Here is a 25,112-nt window from a genome sequence, read left to right on the forward strand (position 1 = left end):
ACAGTCCCCGACCTCAGGGACTGGATCAGAAATTAAACAGGTCAGGCTGGCTGCTTTGACCCGGACGTAAGTGGGACATTCTAGATGACTTCCATAATAATACGAAATAGCTAAGTCTGGCAGGGCAATCACCCCGTGCTGGCACTGTTCTAAGCACCGTCACCTTCAAACTCATGTGACCCTCTCAACAGCCCTATGAGGAAAACGAGGTCCACGTGAGGCCAGAGTCACAGGGCGTCAGAACCAGCCTTCCATCCCGATGCTACAGGCGGGGCCCTTTAGCCAGGATCATGCCCCCCACCCAGCAGGCTCCCCTTCCGTTATGGGGGCCGCACTCTCCCTGCCCTGTTTGGCCCCAATTCTGGGGTCATCACAGCGCCCGTAGTGGTACCAGGAGGTCACTCACGTGCAAGCCTCACCAGTCTTTTGGGCCCTCACCTCTTCCTCCTTCTGGCACAGACCCCTTCCTGCCTCTGGCCTCTGGTTACAGCCGAGGGTCTCGACCTTGATTCATGCAAGAAGCACCTCCACTGAGGGCGGGCCCGGGCATCAGTCGTTTCTAAAGCTCCCAGGGGATGCCGATACGCAGCAGGGCTCAGGCATCCAGCCAGAGGCAGGCTACCCGAGGGCAGGGCCGTGCACAGTTCGCCTCTGCAGCCCCAAGACCTGCCAGGGCACAACCTCTTGGCAAACGTTTGTTCAATAAATCAACGAATATAGGTTTGTTAAGAAATTAAAGTCCACATCAATTTGTAATCTTTTATTTGCTGGATATGCGCAAATACATGGAAGACAAACAATTCCATGTACTGAAAGATATTACGGATATCAGACACTCAAGTTTGGGCACAAAAAAATCACGCTACCATACACGTACGTGATGCTTAGTGTCGAGGGGAATGCAGGGCAGAGCCAGCCAGCCCTTCTTAGGGATGGCAGAGCTGAGACTGGTTCGGATAAGAGATTTGCTCAAGCGAGGATTATATTGGCAAGAGAGCCCATTTACTGGGAGTGGGGACGTAGCGGGTGCTGGGCCAGGCCCACATGTTATTCATGCTCCCACAGGTACCTTCTGAGGACGGCATCCTGAGCCCCCTTTGGCAGATGAAGAAACGGAAGCTCAGAGAGGTTGAGTGACCAGCACACAGCTGGTAAGAGACAGAGCCGGGCCCAGCCACCAGACCCTACTACTCACAGACCAGACAAGTGGCTCAAAGATAACAGCACAGAAACCCCACCTCCCGCAAATGATGAACATCCAATACCCCAAGGTCCAGATCAATGGCGGCAGTGAAGACCAGCTTGGCACCAACATGACCCGTGAAACAAGAAACGACCCAAGTGACACAGCCTGTGTTCGATATCCAAAGTCCCTCGTCACACGCTCACCTCTTCCCGGCACCACCCGGGTCTGCATCATTATCCCGCTGCTGAGATCACAAACACCCGAGGGGACCAAGGAGGGGGAGCTTGTGAGTGATGTCCTCAGGCTTTCCCCGCTTGTTCATTCCACAGGACCTAACAGCATCCTTGCTGCCCTCGCTCCCTACAACCGCAGCCGTCACTTCACCTCCGAAACCATCTTAAATCAGACCAGGCCTTGACACTGCCGCCTCTCCCCTCGCCCTATCCAGGCCACCTCACAGGCTCCGCCATCACCACCTGGACCGAAGGGACAGTCTCCACACTGGGAGCCGGGCTCTGTAAAGTATAAATGAGGTCACGCCACAGCCCTGCTCAAAACCCTCTCGAAGCTTCTGCTTACACTTAAGATAAAACCCCAACCCCTTCCCTGGCCTCTCAGGCCCTCCCTCTGGGCCTCGCCTCAGCCAGCAGCCACAGTGGTCCCTCACACACCCCAAGCGCACGAGGAACTCGCGCTGCTGTTCCGTCTGCTGAGAACGCTCTTCCCCCACGTCTTCCTTGCCCACAACTTCCCTTCAATCGGGTCTCAGCTGAAATGTCATCTCCTGTCCCCAGACCACACAATCTAAGTGACCACCCAGTCACCCCCTATCAGATCCTGTGATTTTAATTACCTTTGTAGGATACGTTATCTTCTATTTTTCTGGCGATATTATTGGTTTGTTTATTTTCTGTCCCACACACAGGGACCCTTCCATCCTGTTCACCACTGCACTCCCAGAACCTTGCACAGTGCCTGGCATACAGTAGAGCATAAAAATCTTTGCAAAAGAAACAAATTAGTAGCTACTGAGGACCTGTGATGTGCCAGGCATATGCTAACAAGCTGGGGCTATAAGTGGACACGGCGGACACACGCAATTATTTATATCTAGCAAAAGGCCCAGGCATTAGTCAAATAATTAATTAGATATTTAAAGAGTAGGATGATTGCTATAAAGGAAAAGAAAAAGTTCAAAGAGTGTGTGTATGTATGTGTGTGGTTTTAAAATGTACACAAATTCCCTGACACTCCTCTACCATGAGGTGGAATCGAATTCCCTGAACCTAGAAGTTGAGCAGACTCGGTTACTTGATTCCAAGGAACAGAATGCAGCGGAAATGATGCCGCATGATTTCCTCAGTTACATCATCAAAGGCGTACAGCTTCTACCTGCTTCTCAAGCTTGGAACCCTGCCACCATGCTGTGAGGAAGCCCAGGCCACGTGGAGGAACAAGACCAGCTGGGCACCCCTCCAGGAGCCAGCATCAGCCACCAGGCACGAGCAAGGGAGCCTTCGAGATGGCTCCAGCTCCAGCCAACTGATTACGATTGCATGGAGACCCCGAGCAAGACCCTCCTGGTGGAGCCCCGTCACCCCCCATAACTGCTGAGAGGAAAGGACAGTACACTTGGGTTGCTTTTTTAACCACTAACTTTTGGCGTGACTGACTCCATAGTCATCGAGAACCAGAACAGGGAACGGAGTGACCTCTGTAGAAGTCAGGGGAGGTTTTCCTGCAGGATATGTGAGCTGAGATCTGCCTGAGTTGAGGTTAACTACTTCGAGGGGATGCCTGGCAGACACGAGGACTAGTATATACAAGAGGCTCTGAGACGGGAAGGAGCGAGGCCCATTCAAGGAAAGGAAAGGGGACCCCTGAAGCTGACTCTCAGAGATGGAGGAGGAGAGCTAGGCAGAGGACTCAGCAGGAAGTAATCCGGTGACCCGGAAGTACTTCCCCTCCTTCCCAGCTGGGCCGCTGGGAACAAGTAAGTCACCCTCTCTGAGTCCCAGGCTCCTAAGGGAAATTGGGGCTGATACGACCTCCTACAAAGGAGTACGTGAGGATTAAACGAGAAGAGAAGCACAGAGCTTCCACCTCAGTACCGGGGGCTGAGTACCAGTTCCTCCTAGTGTTCTGGCTGAGTAAAAAAAGCCTTCTAGAATTTCCACAGTCCCATTTGCTTCTCTCTGTTAAAATGTGGCCCTTGGCACATAGGAGGGGAACCAGGTGACTCCATTCCTCGCTCCACCACTGCTGTGTGACCTTTGCGGAGTCAACCTCTCTTCGGGTTTTTCTAAGAATAAAATAAACGCGAAAAATCAAATCTATCTCAGTGCTTTGAGCTCCTTAAAGACAGGCACTATGGGAATGCAGGCTCACGCCTCCGTTCTGCTACAGCTATTTTTGGCCCCATCAGCCTCAGAAGCAGGTCTCGTGGAGGGGGTGTACATGCTCTTCCTTGAGGGCTGGTACACATCTCCTTCCTCGGCCACAGCGTCTGAGTCACACGCGGGGACGAGTGGGCCATCGCTGACATTTACAAAGTCGGCCCAGTCCTGAGCCCTGGCAGCTGCCGTGGGCTTTTTGGTCGGGCCCTTGAGCACGTCTGTTCCTTTGCTTTGCCAGTGTCCACCCCTGCCCATGCCTTCCAGAAATACTTTCACCCAGGGACTCTGGGGCTGACCCTGGGGATCACAAGCCTGGTGACAGCTGCCCCTAATGGGGGAAGAGTGGTATTCTCAGTAGACCTTTTCTTTTCTGTTGAATACCTAGGGGCATCTACACATCCTTAAAGCGCTCATTTCCTCCCTGAGTTTCTAATCAGATGCTCCTTTCTCAGCAGCGAGGTGCCTGAACCATGTTTAAACAACTCCCGACCTGAACGTCAGTGACCTAGTATTATTATTATTACTACTACTGTTATCATTAGTATTACTTATTAGCTGCCATTCAGTGAGTGTTACTTGGGTTCCAGGCTCTGCTCTGTGTTAACTTCATGGCATGGAATTCTCACAACCGCCCAGCCCATATGCAGCGGGTGTTGTCATTAGCCCCATTTTACAGATGTGGAAATTGAGGTCCCAAGCTGTTAAGGACACGTTGCCCAAATCACTTAGCTCATGAACAAGGGTGGACCCCAGATCTAGAGGGCAGGACAGCCAGGCTGAGCCACTGTGCTGTAACACCACTTTTCAGCTTGTAGTTTCTGCCAAGTACAGGCTGTATAATTTGCAGTCTTCACTGCAATCCCTCCTGAGGTTAAGTATCATTAGCTCCATTTTACAGATGAGGAAACTGAGGCTGAGAGGGATGAGATGTGCCGAGGGTCGCAGAGCTAGGAGTGGAAGAGCTGCATGTGACTCCAAAGTCCCTTGACTTGACTGCCATTCTCTAGGACGCTGGTTCTCAAAGGGTGTGCCCTGGCCGGCCAGTGCATCAGTGTCACCTGAGAATATATTAGAAATGCAAATCCTCCGCCCCACCCCAGACCTACTGAATCAGGAATTCTGGGGATGGGATTCAGCAACCTGTGTTTGGACAAGCCCTCCAGGGGATTCGGACCACACTTGCATTTGAGAATCACCCAGCCTAGTGCCTCCCACTGTTTGCAAAAGTTTACAAAGTGCAGCTGCCCTAGGCAGTCGCCACCTAAAGTGTGAAGGGTGTGGGCAGAGCTTGGGAAACAAAGGGCAGAAACTGGAGATGCTGGCCAAGAATCTTCCACATCACAAGAACCCTTTCCAAGTTCCTTCTCGGTGGCAAGTAGGACTCAGGGCAAGGCTGTCTCAACAGACGTCCCAGGGCGGCTGGGAGGGGCAGCCGAGCTGGGGACCCACAGACAAATGTGGGGCTGAGCTGCCCCCATGTTCAACACGTTCTAGAATGGAGCTGGGGGCAGGGGGTGAGGGGACAGTGCCCTTGAAAGTTTCACAGTAAAACAAAATAAAACAGAAGAAATAAATTGAAAAACCATGTTGCCACTGCCAGAAGGGTGGCCCAGCAGTAGGTGACCCACCATCCCAGTTTGCCCAGGACTACAGGGTTTCCCGGGATGCAGGGCTTTCAGGGCTAAAACCAGGAGAGTCCCGGCCAACCCGGGATACGTTGGTAGCCCGGAGCAGCAGGGCAGCAGCAGGTGCTGTTTGGATGAAGAGGGAGGCCTGCCTGGCCACGGGGAGGATGCCCAACAATTCTGGCAAATGTTTCTGGCCCTTCCTTTTACAGGTGACTTTACAGGTCTGTGTGAGTAGGTACAGAGGTTTCCCTGTGTCCTCTTTCTCCCTCTATCCCTGACACATGTACCAAAGTCCACACTCCTGCAGAAGGACAATCCTGCAGCAGGGAGCCTCCTGCCTGATCCTCGGGCTCTGAACTCCGGGCCTTTGCTTCAGCCCCTCCACGGACTGTCCAGTCTCCCTGTGCTCCTGCCTATCCAAGGTCTACTTGGAAATTCTCTCACGTTGTCCTGATCCTCCCTTCCTGCCCTTTTTGGAACTAAATACCTTTCCCCCAAAGCACCTCTTTTTTCCCTAAGTCTAACACTCAGAGGCTGCTCTTTATCAGAATGATTTTCACACAGTGGTTAGCAGCAGTGGATACCGGTCCAGTTTTCCAAAGCGCTTGCCGCTTACATGAATCCTCCAGTCAACCCCATTGGTGGGTGAAAACCTCACACCTAAAACTCAGGCTTAAATTTACCAGCCCTATTTCAACCCTCCTACACTGTTGGTGGGAATGTAAATTGGTACAGCCACTATGGAGAAGTATGGAGATTCCTTAAAAAACTAAAAATAGACATACCATATGATCCTGCAATCCCACTCCTGGGCATATATCTGAAGAAAACCATAATTTGAAAAGATACATGCACCCCCAATGTTCACTGCAGCACTATTTACAATAGCCAAGACATGGAAGCAACCTAAATGCCCATCAACAGATGAATGCATAAAGAAGATGTGGTACACATATACAGTGGAATATTACTTGGCCATAAAAAAGAATGAAATAAGGCCATGTGCAGCAACATGGATGGACCTAGAGCTTATCATACTAAGTGAAGTAAGTCAGAAAGAGAAAGACAAATATCACATGATATCACTTATATGTGGAATCTAAAAAAATGATGTAAATGAACTTATTTACAAACTGGAAATAGGCTCACAGACATAGAAAACAAACTTCTGGTTACCAAAGGGGAAAGGCTGGGGGGAAGGATAAATTGGGAGGTTGGGATTAACATATACACACTACTATATATAAAATAGATAATCAACAAGGACCTACTGTATAGCACAGGGAACTTTACTCAATGTTCTATAATAATGTATATGGGAAGAGAATCTGAAAAAGAATAGATATATGTATATGTATAACTAATTCACTTTGCTGTACACCTGAAACTAACACAACATTGTAAATCAACTATAGTCCAGTATAAAAAAAAAAAGTTTACCATCCCTCTTATAATCACGCAGAGGAAGTGGCAAAGCTAGCACACCAACCCAGGCTCAGGGTCTCGACCTCTTACGCCGTGTTCTCAGTCTTTTCATTACCTGGGCCCCGCCATTGAGAACAACTCTCTGTGGGCCTCCAGTGCACCCAACACAGGGCTGGACGCAGAGCAGACACTCGGCAAACGTTCACCAGGTAAATCAGAAGCCCTTGTGAGCGGCAGGGATGCAGGCACATCTGATGACCAAAGGAGCAAAGGCTGGCATGTGCCTGGAGCCAGTGTATCCAGAAAGATGGCAGGAAAGGACACTCCTAGGCACACCCTCTGCAGATGATGGACCACTGGACCGTGAGCTCCCTGTGGGCAGGAGCTGCTCCTCTCTTGCTCATAGCTGACTTCCAAGCCCCTGCCAGCATCTGGGGAGCTTCGTGCACACCTGCTGAAGCCCCGTGCCCTCTGGGAGAGGCTAATTCCTCAGGGATTAAAGAATAGGCAGAAGTCGTGGATGTGGCCATAGCTGTCTGACATTACCAGGCAGTACTTGTGTGCGGGGTTCTGGGCTGAGCTCAGTGAGGACCAAGACAGTGTACAAAACACATTCTCTGCCACTGGTCTAATCTGCCCGGAACCCCATGGCTGTGGGGTGCATCCGCTGTCCTCCTGCCCAGTGTCCACGTCCTCATCCTTGGGTTACAACCCCTCTACCTGGATTTTCCTTTCAGAAGTCACCACCCTCTTAACCTCTATCCATAAAACTCAACTGTCGACTGTGGTCACATGGCCCAGGCCTGACCAATCAGCACATTCCATCTCGTAGGCCATCATGATTGGTCCAGGGATGGACATGTGACTCAAGCTGGTCTAGTGAAAGTCAGCCCCGGGTCTTTAGTTGAATGATTGAGAAAGAGAAGCTCTCCTTGTAGGGAGATTACTAACTGTAAGGTTGATGGAATCCTGGAGCTTGGAGCCACAGAGACTGGGCCTGCTCGAGAGAAAAGGTGACCCAGGAGAAATCAGAAGAGAGAGATGGAGACGGAAACCCAGTACCATCATCATATAAGACCTGCTGCTGGAATATTCCAATACATGAGCCAAAAAACGAACATCTCTCTCTAGTTTTTGCATCACTTAAGCCACTTCAAGATGGGTTTCTGCTACTTGGAACTGAAAAAGTCCTACCATAGAATCAAACTACACCTGCTGTTCTCTAACCCGGAAGTGTCCTCAGGCCTCAAGCTCACAGGAGGCCTCTGTCCCCTCACACCTGGCACCGCCACCCGCCTCCCCTTCTCCACAGCCCCCCACCTGGCTTCAGGCCTTCGTGGGTGGTCTGGGGCCTGAAGTATCTCAGTGGTCCCCTCTTTACCCCAGTCGGGCAGCTCACCCCAATCCACCCTCCACATTGTCAGGAAAGTTGACTCTGAAGCGGACGATGTGGGATCGTGTCACTTCTTTGCTTAATACCTTCGTGGGCTCATCGCTGCCCAGAGCAGAGTTTCCTAAAGGATGGGACACGTGTCCCTGCAGCAAGTAAGCTGGTTTTGGATGACACGTGGACCTGGTGCTCAGACACACAGAAACATAGAACAAGAAACTTAGGCCCCTTTTGATCCTCTCACAAACCTTCTGATTTCTTTCTTGAGAAATATCTCCGCACGGGGCTCCTACAGCTCTGCCACCCCTCTACCACCTGCTGTGCTCCCTTTTTAGCAGAAAGAAAGAAGGCCTCGAGCTCAGAACTTTCCACGACAGGCTAGAACTTTAAAACACTGGTTTGTTTGCATTTGTTTTTATGGTCACCTTCTACTTACGCAAGTGATTCTGGTTTTTCACTGATGGTAGTTATTAAAGTTTTCTTTGGAGATTAATTTGTATAAACACAAAAGTGAGTCTGTTTAAAGAAAAAAAAAATAAGGCAAACAACAGGAGGTATTTGGATAGGTGAATGTTTGGCAAACAACGATTCACAGGATGAAATGTGATCTACTCGGCCAGGCACACAAGGCCCTTCACAGTCTGAGGGGCTTGGACCTCCCATGAGAAGTCCCATAGAGTCACACCTCCAAGCCTTTGCTCTTGCTGTTGCTTCTGCCTGGATGCACTTTCCCCACCGCCCCTTCAATGACCTAGAACAATTCCATTTATTATGAAGACCCAAGTCAATGTTGCTGTTTACTGTGGCTGTAGTTTGGCCCAACTACTCAAGGATTTCCAGTGCACCTGCAGAACAATTTCTGTGCTCTCTCAGGTCACTTTTTGTGGGTTGCTGACAGAAGGCCTTCCTTGAGGCCAAGAGATCCCAGAGACCAGAATGGTCTTTCAGGTCTGTGTCTGGCACAGATGCTCGGTTCGCACAGGATGAACTGAACAGACTGTAACTGGCGGATGTGGATCCATCAGGTACAAACACACCTGGAAGCAGCACAGGCCTGGAGCTTAAATAGCGGAGGGAGAAGGAAGTTCATGGAAGGGAAGGGAGTGAGGGGCCAGGGGCCTGAGGCGGGGCCCCACAGTACAGCCCAGGGGTTCCTTCAGGAGAGAGGAGGAGGGTGAGAATCTTGGGAGGGCAGGATCCTGCAGAGGCCTGGAGCAGAGGGCCTGGTAGGCTGAGCTTCTTGACTTTAACTTGCACTTGAATCATCTCAGAACTTGTTAGGATGCCACTTCCTAAGTCCCACCCCAAAGGCTCTGACTTAGTGGGTTGAAGTGGCCCTGTGCAGCTGCACTTTAAAACGAATGCTTCAGGTGATGCTGAGGGCCACACTTTGAGAAGCACTGAGCCACGGGTGTCAGGGAAGAATGGAGACAGGTGGGGGCCTAGCAGACAAAGTGCAGAAACACACGTGAACTGCAAAAGATTCCACCAGAACACTGCATCCCTGCCTGCACACCGCAAGCTTGGAAACACGGCTTACCAGAGAATAAGCCTCGTCAAAGTTATTTAAAATATGCCCCAAGTAACTCAACGGAGATGTGTTTAATGAGATGGATCCACACATGAGCTTGGGCATTCTATAGGCCGCAACTTGAGTGATCAAACCAAAATACAGAATCTCTTGTTAGAGACCTTATCAACTGGCAATTGTAAGCAGGGAACTTAACCCCTACGGGTCAGGACTGAAGCCATTTCTGGCTAAAGAAACACTCCTTTGTTTGCAATCAAATTGTTCAGAGATGAAATCAAGGCGAACAAGTGACCGGGGCGGGGGAGGGGATGTGGGGGTGTGTGTGTGTGTGTAACAGAACTCGCTGCAAATAGCTGAACGGCACCCGTGTAACTTTGCTCTCAGAGCCTCCACTTCGGTTCTATACTAATTGCTCCCTTACACATGAATTAAAATCAAAAAATGAAACCATGCTCACGGGAGGGGTATTTCAGACCAGCGCCCATGGCTGCCCCCCTTCAAGGCCTGGCCTTCGGAACAGTCCAGGCAGAGCCACTCATCAAATGGAGATTGACTTTTATCTGATTAACCAATGGAGAAACATCTTTCTCCATCTCACAGGAACATTCTGTGGGAAAGGCGTTTTGCAGACTGCAGGGAAAAGTTGGGTCTTGGCTTCCCTCCTGCTCGGCCAGTGGAAAATTACAAAGGAAGCAAGGCTGCCCTCTGCTTCCTGGCTTCCGGGGAACCTGCTTCCCAGGTCCTTCCTGGGCCCCGGAAAACGCGAAGAGAAACCGGAACCAGGGCTGAGCCTTTACTTACCTGGGGCGGAGAGGAGTCGGGGCGGCGGCGGGGGCGGCGGGGGCGGGGGCAGCGGGGGCGGGGGCCGGCACTGGCAGATGTGTTGACAGCTGTCGGTCACCTTGGAGCAGGACTTCCGGGGCTCCCCGTGCGTCACCTGCAGGAATGGGCACGGGCGCCCGAGAGAAGCCGATGCGGCAACTGGGAGCCCAAACGGGACCACCGCGGCCCACCCACCCCTCCAGACCTAGGCAGGAAGAAGAGCCAGAAGCTGGGCTGGTTCACAGGGAACAGGGTTATGCGGGGCTGGCCTGGCAGGGATGGAGACCTAGGTTGTATTTCCAGCTCTGTGGGACTGGGGCAGTTGGCTTGGGCATTCATGAGAGGCTTCTAGAATCTCCCCATCGTGCAAATGAGGAAACTGAGGCCCGGGCAGGAGAAGTGGCCGCCTGAGGTTCTCACACCCAGATGGTGACAGGGCACTGATTTTACCTTCTGCGTAACCTGACCTAACCGCTTCTCCCGTCTGCCCGGCTACGGTGCAGGACCAAGCCCTCGCCTCCTCTCCGGCCACAGTTCCTGATGGCCTCTCTATGTCCACTGTGGGCCAAGGTCCCCCCATCTTGGGGGAGGAACCTTACCCGGCCAGGCCTCTGCTCTGGTGGCGCACGTGACGAAGGGGAGCAGAACAACCTTCCCAGTGTGATCCACGAGCCACCCGAGTGGCCTTGAGGGAAACACACCTGACCCACTGCCTGCACCCACCCCCCCGCCATGCCCGGACGCTCACCCACAGCTCAGGGGAATCACGGGGCCACAGGGCCCTGCAAGGGAGGGCGCCCCTCCCCTCCTGCTCTGGCCTCCTGCTCTGCTCTCGAAGCCCTCCTGCCAGTGCCTGGCCCCTGGTCATGCTCCCTCCCTTTGAGCACGCTGCTCCAGTGGCCTGGAATCTTCTCCGACACCTTCCCCTCTGCTTTACCCATTACTCAGCTTGGCTCTCACCTCCTCAGGGAAGCGTCTCTGACCCCCCCTGACCAGGTCAGATCTCCAATTTACAGGTTCTCCTGGCACCGGATTTCACTCTGTGTGGCAGAAATCTACATTGGGGTGTTTACCTAGCTCAGCCGCCTATTTACCACTGGACTCTAAGGTCTATGAGGTCAGGGGTCAGGCCTTTTATTTTTTTCTCTCGCCATCATAACACCTAAGGAAATGCCTGGAATTCACCAGAATCCACACCTCTTGATTCCTGGGCTGGTGTTCTTTCAACACCAGTCCCACTTTCCCCATCTGTAAACTAAAAAGGGGAGCAAAAGTGGGTTGTGTTCACCCAGCGGTTCCCAGCCCTTCTTGCACATTAGAATCTCCAGGCAGCTTTAAAAAATACACATGCTTGAGCTTTTCCCACGCCAGTTAAGTCAGAATTTCTACAGGTGGAGCTGTGCATGCGTATTTTGTTGAAGCATCCCAGGTTAAGCTTCTAACGTGTAGCCAGTGAGAGAATGGCTGGCTTAGATCAACTGCCAGCATCCCTCTCTATGGCAGAGTGCCATAAATCTTTGAACCCAGCATTTTCTGCCTGTCCAGAGAACAGCTGATGTAAAGACATGAAGGAAGAGTTGGTGGTCACCCCCTACCTCAGTGATGCCCACAGTTCATTTCTCTGGCTGTCATCTCCAGTGAGTAGAAACCCAGAACCCCAATTTCCCTGCAACCAGCCACGGAAGGCCTGCCTTTGGAGGCCAGTGCAGACCCTTTGCTGCACGTGTTCCAGGCCCGCAGAGAGAGCCAGCAGGGCTCGGCTGCTCCCTTGCCACTTGGCAGATGTGAACAGCATGGGTAACGGCTACCGCAACGGCAGCAGGCGGGTGGACTGATTTACAGCCCTGACTTAACATTGACGAGGCCACGAAGCTCCTGCTCACCACCTTTTAGTGTTTTTAAAGGACCACTGACTGCATTTCAAACTCTGGAAGGCAATCTTACCTCCCGCCGGGAAGAGCATATCCTCAGACAGTGAGCCTTTTCTGTTATTTTACGGAGATGATTAACTCCTTAGACGTCATGGCAAATCCACTGGCTTCTCCCCCAGCGTAGTTGTCAGCCCTCCCATCACCATCTGGATTCTGACCTTCTAAGACCATGGCGGTTGCTCAAAATCTCCCTTCTCCCAACGGCTGGCCTTTGAGATTGCTTCTCCGCTGAACTCTACCAAGTGTGCAAACTTCAAGCAATGCCATTGCCAAAGCAATTACTTTCCCACTCTCCAAGGTGCAATTTATGCAAGAGCGTTCAAGGGGAGCACGTTTCTTTAACCTGGCCCAACACAATGACCTATTTTCGTGAGAGGCTGTAAGGGCACATACGTATAAGAGTGCTTAATGTGATGAAATTACAGGCAGGGAAACCAGGGCCAAGTTTCAAGGCTGAAGTGGGGGAAGGGAAGGCACACACTGTGTGTTAAACATCTGTGGTCTCTTGTATAACGGTCCCACTGAAATGTGAGCGGGCACAACTGTTTACCCAAAGGTCATCAGAAAATTAGCCAGCCTGGGCGGGCTGTCCTTCTCCCCGAGGCGGGGACCCCTCGGGCTCCTCACTGGTTTGGTCCAGTGCAGGCCTGTGGCCGCTGAGCCTCCCTAGACTGACAGCTGGTTACACAGGTCCTTTATCCACTTGCCAACTTCTATGCATCCTTCAAACCCAGCTCTTACATGGCTTTCCCAGGCAAGCTGTCCTGAACCCCACGCCCCCCCCCAGATTAGACCCAGCTGCCCAGTGCTGCCTCTTCACCTCGTAAACCCTCCCCTTTGGGGCACCTTTCCCACTGCTAATGTCCTCCCACACTAAGTTGTGAGCATCTTGGAGCAGAAAGGTGGGTGGGTCTGTGCTTTATCAATCCTGACCAAGTGTGACTTCCTGAGCCCTACTGTGTGTCAGTCATGGGAAACAGGCTCTCCTCTCACCATGAGGATAATCAAGAGAGGTAGCTCTTGTCATCCACACTTACTGGCTGGGACGACAGGCTTGGCAAGGCTAAGTGATTCACCAAACTTGCATAGGGCCCGGCGTTCCGCTGGTGCTCAGTAAAAATGTGCGCTGGGGATTGTCTGCCCAGCAGTGGAGAAACATGGGATCCACCCCATCCCCCAGCTCCGGGTCCACTTTGGGGTTCTGCGGGTCGGCAGTGTTGTGTTTAGACCAGCAGAGAGGAAATCTCAGTACCGCGAGCTTGTCTCAAGGCCTGGCTTGGTTGGTTTACATCCTGGGGAGTCTTACAAGGAGAAGAAACTTGCCCCTGAAGTCACTTGCTCTTAGCTAGACTTGACCAAGAAGGAGCAGAGGCCCAGAGAGGTCAATGACCCGCCTAAAGCCGGTATCGCGACTTCCTGTGAACACTTTTTATTCCAGTTGTGCCATCTCCTGCCTTCCTGTCCCTGCTCTGCAGCGTTCTCCTGGGGCCAGAATCCTGAGGCACAGAGAGGTCCTGCACTCACCTGGATTTGGTCCCTGGCACTGTGGTCTGGGGGACATGGTGCTGTGGCAGCCACTTCCCGCTTCTGGCCAACCAGTGTAGCTCTCTGGCCCAGTCCTCCTAAATAGTCCTTGAATCCATCCACCTCGCCTCACTCCCAGTGCTACAGCCCTAAACCAGGACACCATCACACCTCCACTGGGTAGCCCTGCCTCTCTCCTAGGGTTGCCAGATAAAATACAGGACACCCCTGTAAAGTTTCAGAGAAACAACAACATTTTTTAAGTATAAATATGTCCCAAATATTGTATGGGATATACTTAACGCTCAAGAACGATCCATTGTTCATCTGAAAATTTAACTGGACCGCCTGTATTTTTATTTGCTAAATCTGGCAACCCTACTCTCACCAGCCCCTGTGCCCCTTGCCTCGCCCCCTCCCTGAATCCAAACTTTGTGCTGGAGCTGGACTGAGATTTCTAAAATGCCAATCTGAGATTGTATCGTCTCTTTCTTAAAACTTTCCACAGTCCCCAGAGCCCTCAGGATCAAGTCCAAACTGTAAGACACGATGTTAGTGGCTTACAACAGAGGCCTCACCTGCGTTCTTCCAATGCCCTGCCCTCTCCTCCCACCTCAGGGCTGTTCCCTCCACCGCCTGGACACTTCACTCACGCTTGCATCCTGACTCCTGATTTCTCCTTGTTCATGTCTCAGCTGAAGCACTGCATCTGCGAGGTTTCTCTGAATCTTCCACAAGCTCCTGTTTCTAAGCTATTTGCTCCTACTGAGCACTCTTGCCTATTATGACTTGTCTAACAATCTCTCCAGTGCTAGACTGTCAATGCCATGAAGGCAGGGATCCTTAGATCCCTTGCACTTAACACGGGGGGACCTGGCAAACAGTAGGTGCCCAATAAATGCAGCTGACTAAATAAGTGAAGCTGTAATGGCTTCATCGCTTGGGTCTGAGATGGCTCCGCATTGCCACACAGAGACCCACAGGCCCGGATCAGAGCCTGTCTCCATGACAATTGCTTTAGGGGGGCGCCCACAAGGATGATGGCTTCTGGTATCTTTTATCGAGACAGGCCAGCACCACAGTAACTTGATGAGACACACTCCTGTCACACCTAATAAATTCACCAGCCTGTCATCCTCTTCACTTGCAAAAAAAAAAAAAAGGACTCATCTGGAAGTGAACTTAGAAGAACCCTAAATCACAAAAGCTCAAAATCCCAATTCCAGACACATGAAGGAAAAAAGGCAAGAGCCTAAAGAGCGCCCCCACCAACCTTGTGGCTATTTAATGTCATCTGACTGTAATGATTAAGTTTCTTATTATCCAGGCAGCAGCCAGAGGCTCCCGGCTGATCTCAAGGTTGGAACCCGGTGCTTTGAGGGACCACAGACCTCTTGCTTCACCAATTATTGTGCTGGTCTCACCCTTCCAGATGTTTACGACTTAGAGGGATTCTTCTGGCAAAAAGCTCATGAAAGCACAGATAGATTTCTTCATATTCAAGAAACTCCTATGACGTGACAAATGATACTCTCTCCACTTAAAGGGAAACACATGGCTTTGTGCACTTTGATTTTTCCTCTTCTCCCCTCTCTTCTCCTGGTTTCAGCTCTTTTGCTCAAAAACCAAATCCATTCCTTCCAAAGCCCCTTTTCCCTTGACTTCTCAGTCCTTATCATTTGTAGATTAATCTTTCCAGCTCCTCCAGCCAAGATTTTACCCATTCTACTTGTCTGGAGGATTTCTTTTCTAATTGATTTTCACAAAAATTGATTTGTATTGAGTAACGGCATCTGAAATACACACACACAAACTCACACACACACTTGCTTGTGTGAGTACCGCCTGGCTCAAGAACACTGCTAAAACACGAAGCTACTTTACAAAATCCTTTCTTTTGGTGGTGGGAGTGGGTAGGGAGGTGGTGGATCTGCTGTTTCTATCCTGCTAGTTCCTGCAGAAAATTCCAGTTCTTGGAGATTAACAACATCATCATGTTGCTCTCCGTACTAGCTGAAAAAGTCTCCCAGAAGAGGGAAAATTGTAAACAAATGAATACAAAAAGGAAGTGAGCTTAACACCTGAGGTTCAGCTAAAAGTTGAACAAGAGAAACTGGTCCCAAACCACTCAAGTGTTTAGAAGTGACAAAATTCTGAATCCCGAGGAGGCCCAGCTGAGTTTAATAACTGCCATTTCACGCATTAAACAAAGCTGTCAATTCCGAAAGGAAAACAATTGTGAGTGACACAGAGGCAAGCCAGGGAAGAGAGCAGAAGATGGGCCTGGCACTGCAGGAGGGGGGTATGCCCCTCCCCCACTCGAGCTCTCCCCCCAGCTGGCTGGTTCCAGCATTAGAGCCCCTGGTTCTCTCCAGGGGTCACCAGCGCTATCATACAAGCAGGACTGACCACCCTGGTTCCCAGCAACGCCCCATCACTTGGGACAGCTCATGAACCTTGGCAGCCTGGCAAGCTGTGTTGCTCAATCCCATCTTCTCTAGACTGTCACCTCCTACTCAGGGCAACTATCTGAATAGTCCCCAAGCCCCAAAATGCCACCAGGGGGACATGAAGCTGCAAATACCCCAGAGTGGGTATTTCAATGACTGAAATGGTAAAAATGCCGATCAAAACAATTCAAAATTGTTGATCAGACTACGTAGCAATCAACAGAGTACCTGGCTAGCCAGATAGATGAGTGACGTTACTATTACTACCATCAATAATGGCAGCAACAGCTACTATTTAGTGTTTATTATGGTTCAGGAGCTGCGCTAAGTAATCTTTATCTTATCAAGTACTTATAATAGCACAGTGAGGAAGAAGAAACCAGAGCCCAGAGAGGTTAAGCGCACTGTCTGAAGCCCCCCAGTTGGTAAGAGGCAGAGCTGGGGCTCAAAATTCAGAGCTGACACCAAAGTCCACCTCTTCACCATTCCACTGTACTGCTGACTGTGTGCATTCTGGGAGGGACTAGGCACCATCCCGTCTTACCATCTCTTTGACCCTAACACAGGTCCCTCGAGTTGGTGGCTACCTGGTCTCTGCCCTGGGGACTGGGGGGCCCAGGGTGAAGACTCCATCCGCAGGCAGTCCTTATAGATGGACAGCTCCTTCTTACATTCCCCCACCAGTGGCCCCCTCGCAAAATCTGTCCACATCCTCAACTCTACCACCTACAAGAAACAACCCCTTCTGTGTTGAAGTCCAGTTTAAGAAGCCTAATATGAAGTTTACTAGTGGCTCTGATGGGAAATAAAGAAGGTATATTCTTGGTATCATTTTTCTTTTTAAGTTTGTAAAAGCTCTAAGGTTTTGTTGTCTGCATTTTTGCAATAGAATATTATCATCAAGAAGGCATTCCCTCAGCCCTTTCAGTTCCAAGGCGCTGTCCTGCAGGCCTCAGCAGGCCAGGACCGAAGCCTCCTTCCGGAGTTTCTTATCTTTTCAGGGCGAGAGTATGCATCCTTTCTTTTCCTCAACTCTTCCCAGGACCAATCAGAGGGGCGACTGCAGGAAGCCAGGGTCGTGGGAGTGAAGTGACAACCACCCCCTACCCGGTCCTGACCAGGAGGTCCTCGGGCGCGCGCAGCCCGCGCCACCGCTCACCTGCACGAAGCCCCAGAGCGGGTGGAGCGCGCAGTGCAGCAGCAGTGAGGGCCAGCAGTAGCCACGGCGCAGCACCAGGTCCCGGAGGAGCATCTCGGCCCGCGGCACCCGCTCCCGGGGCGAACTGTCAGGGGAGCAAAGCTCGGGTCAGGCGGGCGCCGCTGGCACCATCGTGGTTGCGCACCCGCACACACACGTAGCAGTCCAGGTGGGGCGGGCACGCCCCGCACCCTGGGGCACCCTCGTAAAACAAGCCTGGCCTTTCATTCCAGCTTGCATCCTCGCTGACCCTTCATGCACACTCACGGGGGCCGGCATCCAAGAACTTACAGTCCGTCGTGGTGCACGCCCCCGGAATCCTGCGCGCAAACCCTGGCCCCATGCACACCTCCAGAAACAGCCAAGCACGCTTACCGAGCCCCGTGCACCTCCCCGGAAACAGCCATGCACAACTCTCTCCCACTGTGAGCACACTTCAAACCCGGCGGGCACCATTCACCCTGCGTGCACACCCACAGAAACAGCCGTGCACACCCAGCGACTCCTGCCCGCACGCTCGCTGACCCCGCATGTACACGCTGCGTGCACCCTCTCTGCCCCGCCGGCCCTCACTGCGCACACTGCAACACATGCACCTCAGGGCGCGCCCCGTTTGCCCTCGCGCTCTGCCGAGCCCCGGCCTCCGGCCTCAGGGCACGAGCTTCCCCCACGTCTCCTTCTCCGCCCGCACCCCTCCGGGGCCTTACGCCACCTTGCCTGGCGGCGGCCCCAGCCGATCCTCGGCGCGAGGAAGGGAGGCGCTCGCTCCCCCCGCGGCAGAATCTGTTCCCGAGCGGCCGGACGGCCCCCATTTAAAGCCAGCCGCCTCCCCAGTCCCCCGCCCTCTAGGCGGGGCCTCGGTCCTCACCCTGGCGACTGCGCGGGTGCCTGGGGGCTTCACATGCCTGGGAGGAGCGCCGGGCACTGGAGCAAAAGTTTGCGCGCGGCTTGGGCCTCGGGGCGGCTGAGCCGGGGGCCCCGGCAGGGCGCGCTCGCACGGGGCGCAGGGCGCGGTGGCTCCGGGCTGCGCCTGGCCGCGCACGGGGCGGGAGGGGCGGCACCCCGCGCCCAGGGCCGGGGCGGGCTGCCGAGGCGGAGGCGGAGGGCGGGGAAAGTCTCCTCCTAGCCGCCTGGAGCGGGCGGTGCGTGCCCTCCCCGTGTCCCCTTCCTCCCCGGTGGCGCCGCGCGGCTGCCCGGGGCGCTGGGGTGCCCGAGCTCGGGCCGCCCGTCACGCCGGCTCGCAAGAAGCAGGGGCTAGAGGCGCTGGCCGCGAGCGCCTGTTCTGGCCGCAGGGCCGCGGGCGGAGGCGAAATAAATAATGCACGAAAAAGGAAAACAGACGTGAGCCGAGCCAGAGCTCGCCCGCCTCCCGCCCGGGGCTGCGCTCCCGCCCGCGCTCCCCGCCGCCGCAGCTGCCGCCAGCGCCGCTGCAGTGATTCCTCGTCTCCATCTAGTGAGGCTATTGTGTATTGGGCGCTTAATAATTTATTTATCCACCCGCGAGGCAGAGGACTCCAGCTCCCGAGGGTATTGCTCCTTGCCTGCCGTCCCCCCCGCCAAGTTTCTCCGAGGGGGCGGGAAGGGGGTAAGGACTGACTCGTGGAGACCCCTTTTTGCGCTCGATCCCTACGGAATCCCTCCCCTCCTCCACCCCATTCGGACGGGGCCGAAGGCGCCCCGGTTGCCCGGGCTCGAGGTGCAGGCCGCCACTCTAGGGGCCAAATGCTGTGTTCTCCCTTCTGTAGTCCCGGGCGGGGGGACCGTTCCAGCCACACGACTGCACCTTGGAAGGAGTTGCCGACGGCCCCGGGGAGGACCTCTCCACCACTGCTTTTCGTCAGCCATCTCAAACTCCTGTTTGAGGCGAGATTATCAACAAGTCGGTGGCGAAGTAGCGCGTTACGTTTCTTTCAAACAAGCTGCCCCGGGCCCCGCCAGGCCGCGCCACAGGTATGCACGGCCTCGGCTGATCGGGTGGGAGCACCTGGCGAGCGCTTTGATTGATAGAGGGGCTCTCCAGAGCGCCCCCGCCCCCAAGGCATGGACAATCTTATTTTTAGGTTGGGTGAAGGAACCAGGGGGTCAGGACCAGAGAGCGGAGAGTCAGACACCATAGCTCATTCATCGAAGGAACATTTACTTAGTTCCTTTCCCCAACCTCTCTGGGCACCCTTAAGTCACCCCCTGTAAACACACACTCTATAAACTGCTCTGCAAACCGGCTTTCAGACCAATTTCCTAGCGACCTCTTTCATGCTGAGTGCTGACCCGAGGCTCTTCTCCATACAAACTCCGTAGAGCCACATCTGAACCAGCAAGATGTTCGGACGCAATCGTGAATGAGGCCCTGTCCCTTCCCTCCAAGAGCTTGAGGTCTGATCTGGGGGACAGATAACAAAACCAGCCATTCCACTGTCCACTGGCATTCTGCTGTCAGCTGTGTGTGACAAAAGCACTATAAGGGGAGGAGAGAGCAGTGAAAACTGGAGGGAGGGTCAGGAAAGGCTTCCAAGGTTGGGTGACCGGCCGGGAGTGGGGGAGTATTTCAGGCATTGGGAACCCCCTGGGCAAAGATGTGGAGATGCTTGTTCATTTGTTCATTCATTCCATACATAGTGTCCGGAACACCTACTAAGGGCCAGACAGAGCATTGGATGCTGGGTATACAACAGTGGACAAATCAGATCTTCTTGTTGCCTTTAAGGGGCCCACCATAGTGGGAGGAGGGACGGGAAGAAAATATTGGTGTCGGGGCAGGAGGGGCTTCCTGGATGACTTGCTTTCACCAGTGGTTTGAAGCAGGAGAATGAGGCACAAAATGAGCCCTATTGGTCAGCTGAGGTCAAAATAACACGGTATTTTAATGCCTTTCCACTTAAGCCAGCCAGGGTATTTTGTTCAGTCCACGACTTCAGTCTTTAGATATGACAGCGGCCCCTGAGGTTTATATGGAGCACTTTGCTACTTAAAAATGTTCTTAAATCACATTCTAATTCAGTTCTTACAATTCTGTGGGGTAAATGTAATTGCCCCATTTGTCAAGTTCAGAGATGTGACTTGCCCAGGATCACACAGCTGCTCACCTGGGATTCAGAAGTACTGGCCCCAACCAGAGGTCCAACACTTCAGGAGAACCTAGGCAGGTTATGCCTGTTGGAAAGCCTGCATTATCCATTCTGATCTTCGGTATTCCTGTACTGGACCCAGTCTATGCACCTCTTGAGTGTCAGCTGGCTCCACATCCTCCCAGCCCTCATAACACCATGGAATATCACATCTGTCTTAGGGTGAAGACCAAGCAACCCATGGTACCTGGGATCTGCCTACTCGGGCCAGGTAACTCTCCTCAAGAAATGCAGGGGCATTAAACCTTGCAGCAAATTTTGATGAACAAAAGACAAGAGATGGGAGGGACCCAGCATATGGATGGTAGTAGTTCCATTTGGCCTGTCAGAAGATGTCCAGGAGGTGTGATTGAGTAACTGGCAATGTTTTCTTCCAAAGATGCAGCCACCTCGATAACCCACAGCCTTATACTTACTGTCCTCCTTCCTTCCTTCACTTCCTTTTTCCTTTATTTTTCTTGTCTTAGGATTGTAGCCCTCAATAAAGTGTTAGCAAGCAAGCATTGCTTCATGCTTTGTCTCCTAAGGAACCAGGGACAGTGGGTACCACAAGTGGTCCAGACAGCAAGTCTTCAGGATCAGATGTTGGAGCTGGATTTCCCATCTATCTGGAAGCCACAGGGGCCCCATTACTGATGGGAAGCAGGTCATAATCACGCCTATATTTGACATTACTATTTGTAAAGCTTCACCTCTGGCTAAGTGAAATGAGATGTGGGTAAAAAGCAAGGCTATGGGAGGTCAAGTGGCCACTGTGTTCGATCAACGATAATCATAAGGATTGTGAGGTTAGATGGCTTCTTCTGACAGCACTGGAGATTCTGCAGAAAGAAAGTGATAGGGAAGATGTTTGCCAACTTGAGGCATACTTTGTGAAGGCTTTAAGGGCACTCTCATCTCTTGACATCCACAAGGCAGACGATGCTGAAAAATAGGCTCAGGATCTGATTGCAAGGCTGGCAGAACTGGAAAGAACACGACACGTGCAGCCACACAGTTGTTCACATCAGGGCTCTGATAGGGAAAGAGTTGGACCTTGTGATCTAGAATAGGAATATTTGGGCAAACAAGCCTGAAAATCTTGGGTCTGCAGGGGGAAGTGGCTCAGCTAATTGTTTATGGAAATAACAATACTGAAAGCTCAGGGGCATGGAGGTCAGGTAAATAGTCAATGGATGAACTCATAGGAGTGGACACAAAAGTACGGATGTTCCTGCCTCATATTCATACTCACTAGGGAGCACCCATTGCCAGGGGGGCTCTCAGCAATCAGTTGGACAGGATGGCCCAGCCTGCGGGAGTCAGCCAGCCTCTCCCTCTGGCCATCTTAGCGCTTCCCTGAACGATGGCTTGGTCTGCTGAAGGCTGAGCTGTGGCATCAGCTTGGAGACAACAACCTGTGGGGTTGGGCCATTGTTCTCCTGGTTGCAGTGTGAGTTGATAGATGTGTCTCCAACAGCAAGAACACACATGGAGGAGACATGGAGGAGAGTCAGGAAGAAGCCCAGATTTTAAACTTTTGTTTAAAACCACTTGTATCTTCCCTCATTTGTTCTCCTTTCTTAAATCCTAAGAAAGGACCAAAACTTTGGGAAAAATTGTCAGGACTGGGCATGCTTGGTGGCACAGCCCGGTCCAGTGCCATTTTCCAATGTCACAGGAGAGTCCAAACAGATATGATCCAAGAGAACATTTGATTGGAACTGCTTGGTGGGCCACCCCTCTGGCCCAGTGGGTCAAGTCCAAATGCCAGCCCAGCTGGGAGAGCTGACTTCATCTCTTCTCTTCCGTGTGCTGGGCCAAGCAGGAGCCATCAGGATGAAGGAGATAGATCCTCCTCCCCAAGGTCTCACATTCTAGTAGAGGGAGGAGAAGCATACATGATCCCTAAGCTGCAAATAGGACCGTTTCTCTTCTCTGCTTTCAAGTCCCCAGAAGACTCTCACACAGCCCCCGAGCAACCTCAGCCCCTGCCACTCCGCACTCACTCCCCCCTTTGTCCTTGGTGCTCCAGCACTTCCTGCTCTTTCACATCTCCCGGCTCGGCTCACGCTGTTTCCTGTGCTGAGAATCCCTTCTCCTCTTGCCAACTTGGCTGATTCCTATACAGTCATCCCTGTCTCCCTTCTCCCGATCTTACACACCTCTCCATCATGGCACTCGAATTATTAGGACGTGGGCAGTCAGGGATGCAGCAGGGCGTGGACTTAATGGAAAGAACTCTGGTATTGGTGTTGCTTGACCATGGGAGGAATCGGGAAAGTTCCCTTCAGCTCTCTAAGCCTCACTTTTCCTGTCTGCAAAACAAGGATGCTGACATTCACTTTGCTGGGCTACAGTGGGAAATACTAGAAATAATGCACGTAAAGCGTTGAGCCCAGTGCCTTCACAGCGCAGGCCCTCAAGAAATCCTGTCCGTCTCATCTAGGTGCAAGTTTGTCTCCTCTCCTAATTGTGCGGGCCTTGGGGGAAGGGGCTCTGTTTTATTCATCTTTGAGTTCAGACACCCGGCAGCCCCCCACGTCTAATAGGAGCTCTGTAAATATTTGAGAGTGACTGTAGAACCCAGTGCCACTGGACCTCTGTGCAAGGGTCTCCTTCACTCTCCAACCTCCCTTCTCACTGTCTCCTGTTACCCCGCCTCCAGCCTCCTTGGTATTTAAACACTCAGACCCAAGCGTGCCTCAGGGCCAGGGCCTGGGCCTGGTTGTTCCCTCCACCTGAACACCCTTCCCCCGTTTCATCAGGGCACACTCCCTCACACCTTTCAAGTCTTTGCTTGCCTGTCACTCTTCTACCCAGACCCAGGCTGACCACCCTATTTAAATTGATAGCCCATGCCTGCTGGCTTTCCCTATTCTCCCATGTTGTTTTATTTTTCTCGCTAGTATATATTGCTTCCTAATACACACTTTTAAAACTTGTTTCCTGTGATTAGTATGTGTCTCCTCTCCTATTAAAATGTAAGCTTCTTGAGGACAGGGGGTTTGGACTCCTCTGTTCGTAGCCTGGAGCAGATACTTCCTGCATTCTGCACCATATCCGCTCAACACACCGCTGGTTTCAGCACAGCCATGATGGCAGCTCTTCTGCACACTGGGGTCCTCCACCTCCCCCCACCCCGCCCCCCACCTCCCCCAGTAAGCTGCTTATCTCTACTTTTCTGCCTGAGAGCCAAGGAAAGCAGGCAAAAACCAGAAGTGCAGGGGGCGAGGCCTCCAGAAGGACCTGAACAATGGAGTAGGATTGTGGACACATACCCTGGCCTGCCTTTCTTTGAAGACTATTCTGAAGCTCATTCTTACAGTTCCTTGGGGGTCCCCCCCTTAGTGGACTGAGGCCCTTTTAACTGCGGGGAGGGGGCCGGGTCACTGTCTCCATTAACACAGCCTTAAGTGGCTCCTCCCTCCTCCTTCTGGGCTCACCTTCCAAACAGATCACCCACATGAGTCCTGGTCTCACGCTCTGCTTTTGGGAGAACGCAAACCAAGAGGCCACCACACTCCAAGCCTAGAGCATGCTTGACCTACGACCGCCCGGTACATATTTGTTGAAGGAGTGAATGGAAAGAGAGACAACTTAACAGAATTTTACATTTTGCGTCTTGCTTTCTGATGAAATGTTTGGGTGACTATTTTTTATCATAAGATGAACTTGCTGAATCCTGTTTCTTCTTGTTTACACTAGGATTTTCACAGAATGCCTTCTGCCTGGGAACCTGTCTTTGAGCTTTGTAGATTTTTCAGGGAATGAGGATTTTTGCCATTTACTTTAGTCAGAAATGTCAGAAGCATCCAGGAGCTTGAAGATCTGCTAACACCCGCGTTGACTGGCCCATCACTCAGCTATTTGTTATAACTTTTCAAAGAGCATGCCTACCTCAGAGTTTGATGAGAAGGATTACCTTGGTGTGTTTGTCCCTGAAATAATTGAGATAATCTGTGCTCATTTAGGCACTTAACGAACATTTATAGAATACAGATTATGTGCCAGACTTGAGCACTGGAGATCAGAATTGCCTGAGAGAGGGTCCCTGCCGTCCCTCTGGGAGCTCCTGGCTAGTGGGGGAGACAGAGAAGGGAAGAGATGATTATAAACATGGTGTGAGAAGGGCTGTGATAGTGGTGAGCACAGGCTGCAAACTTTCAGGAAGAACCTAGTGCTTTCAGCATCTCGGCATAATTGTACTTTCTGCTTTAGATTAACCAAACTGTGATTTTCTGCACATGTTTGCTCTTTACAACTCCCTGCCTTTGCATGTACTGTTTCCTCTACCTGGAATGCTTTCCCTCCATCTTCCTGGCGAAGTCCTAGTCATCCTTCAAATCCTGGCTTACATCGCTTTGCCCAGGAAAGATTCCCTCCCCTATCCCAACACCCCACTAACCTCATCCTGTCCTGTGCTGTCTGTAGCCTGCCTCTTAGGAGCTGCCCTTTTTAGCCTCTTGTGTGAGCAATGAGTAATTGATGGCGTAGGGGTGGGGCGCACGATTTGGGAGAAAAACA

The 25,112-nt window shown here is 52.1% G+C and overlaps 1 protein-coding gene across 3 annotated transcripts in view; it reads right to left on the bottom strand.

The window, feature by feature from the left end:
- Positions 1–18,455, bottom strand: part of PRIMA1 (proline rich membrane anchor 1) — a 61,577-nt gene extending 43,122 nt beyond the window's left edge. Inside the window, exons 1-3 of one of the 3 annotated variants that reach the window (XM_036844743.1) lie at positions 17,857–17,921; positions 17,443–17,566; positions 10,358–10,493 (exon numbers count right to left, since the gene is read on the bottom strand). In XM_036844743.1, coding sequence (XP_036700638.1) covers positions 10,358–10,493; positions 17,443–17,566; positions 17,857–17,888 — 292 coding nt within the window. In that variant the 5' untranslated portion in view covers positions 17,889–17,921. Of the gene's footprint in view, positions 1–10,357; positions 10,494–17,442; positions 17,567–17,856; positions 17,922–18,193; positions 18,251–18,349 lie in introns of those variants that run through there. The other 2 variants (XM_036844741.1, XM_036844742.1) reach the window with 2 other exon arrangements.
- Positions 18,456–25,112: the final 6,657 nt, after the last annotated feature.

The sequence above is a fragment of the Balaenoptera musculus genome, chromosome 2 (genome assembly GCF_009873245.2).
Source record: "Balaenoptera musculus isolate JJ_BM4_2016_0621 chromosome 2, mBalMus1.pri.v3, whole genome shotgun sequence".
Classification (NCBI taxonomy): domain Eukaryota; kingdom Metazoa; phylum Chordata; class Mammalia; order Artiodactyla; family Balaenopteridae; genus Balaenoptera; species Balaenoptera musculus.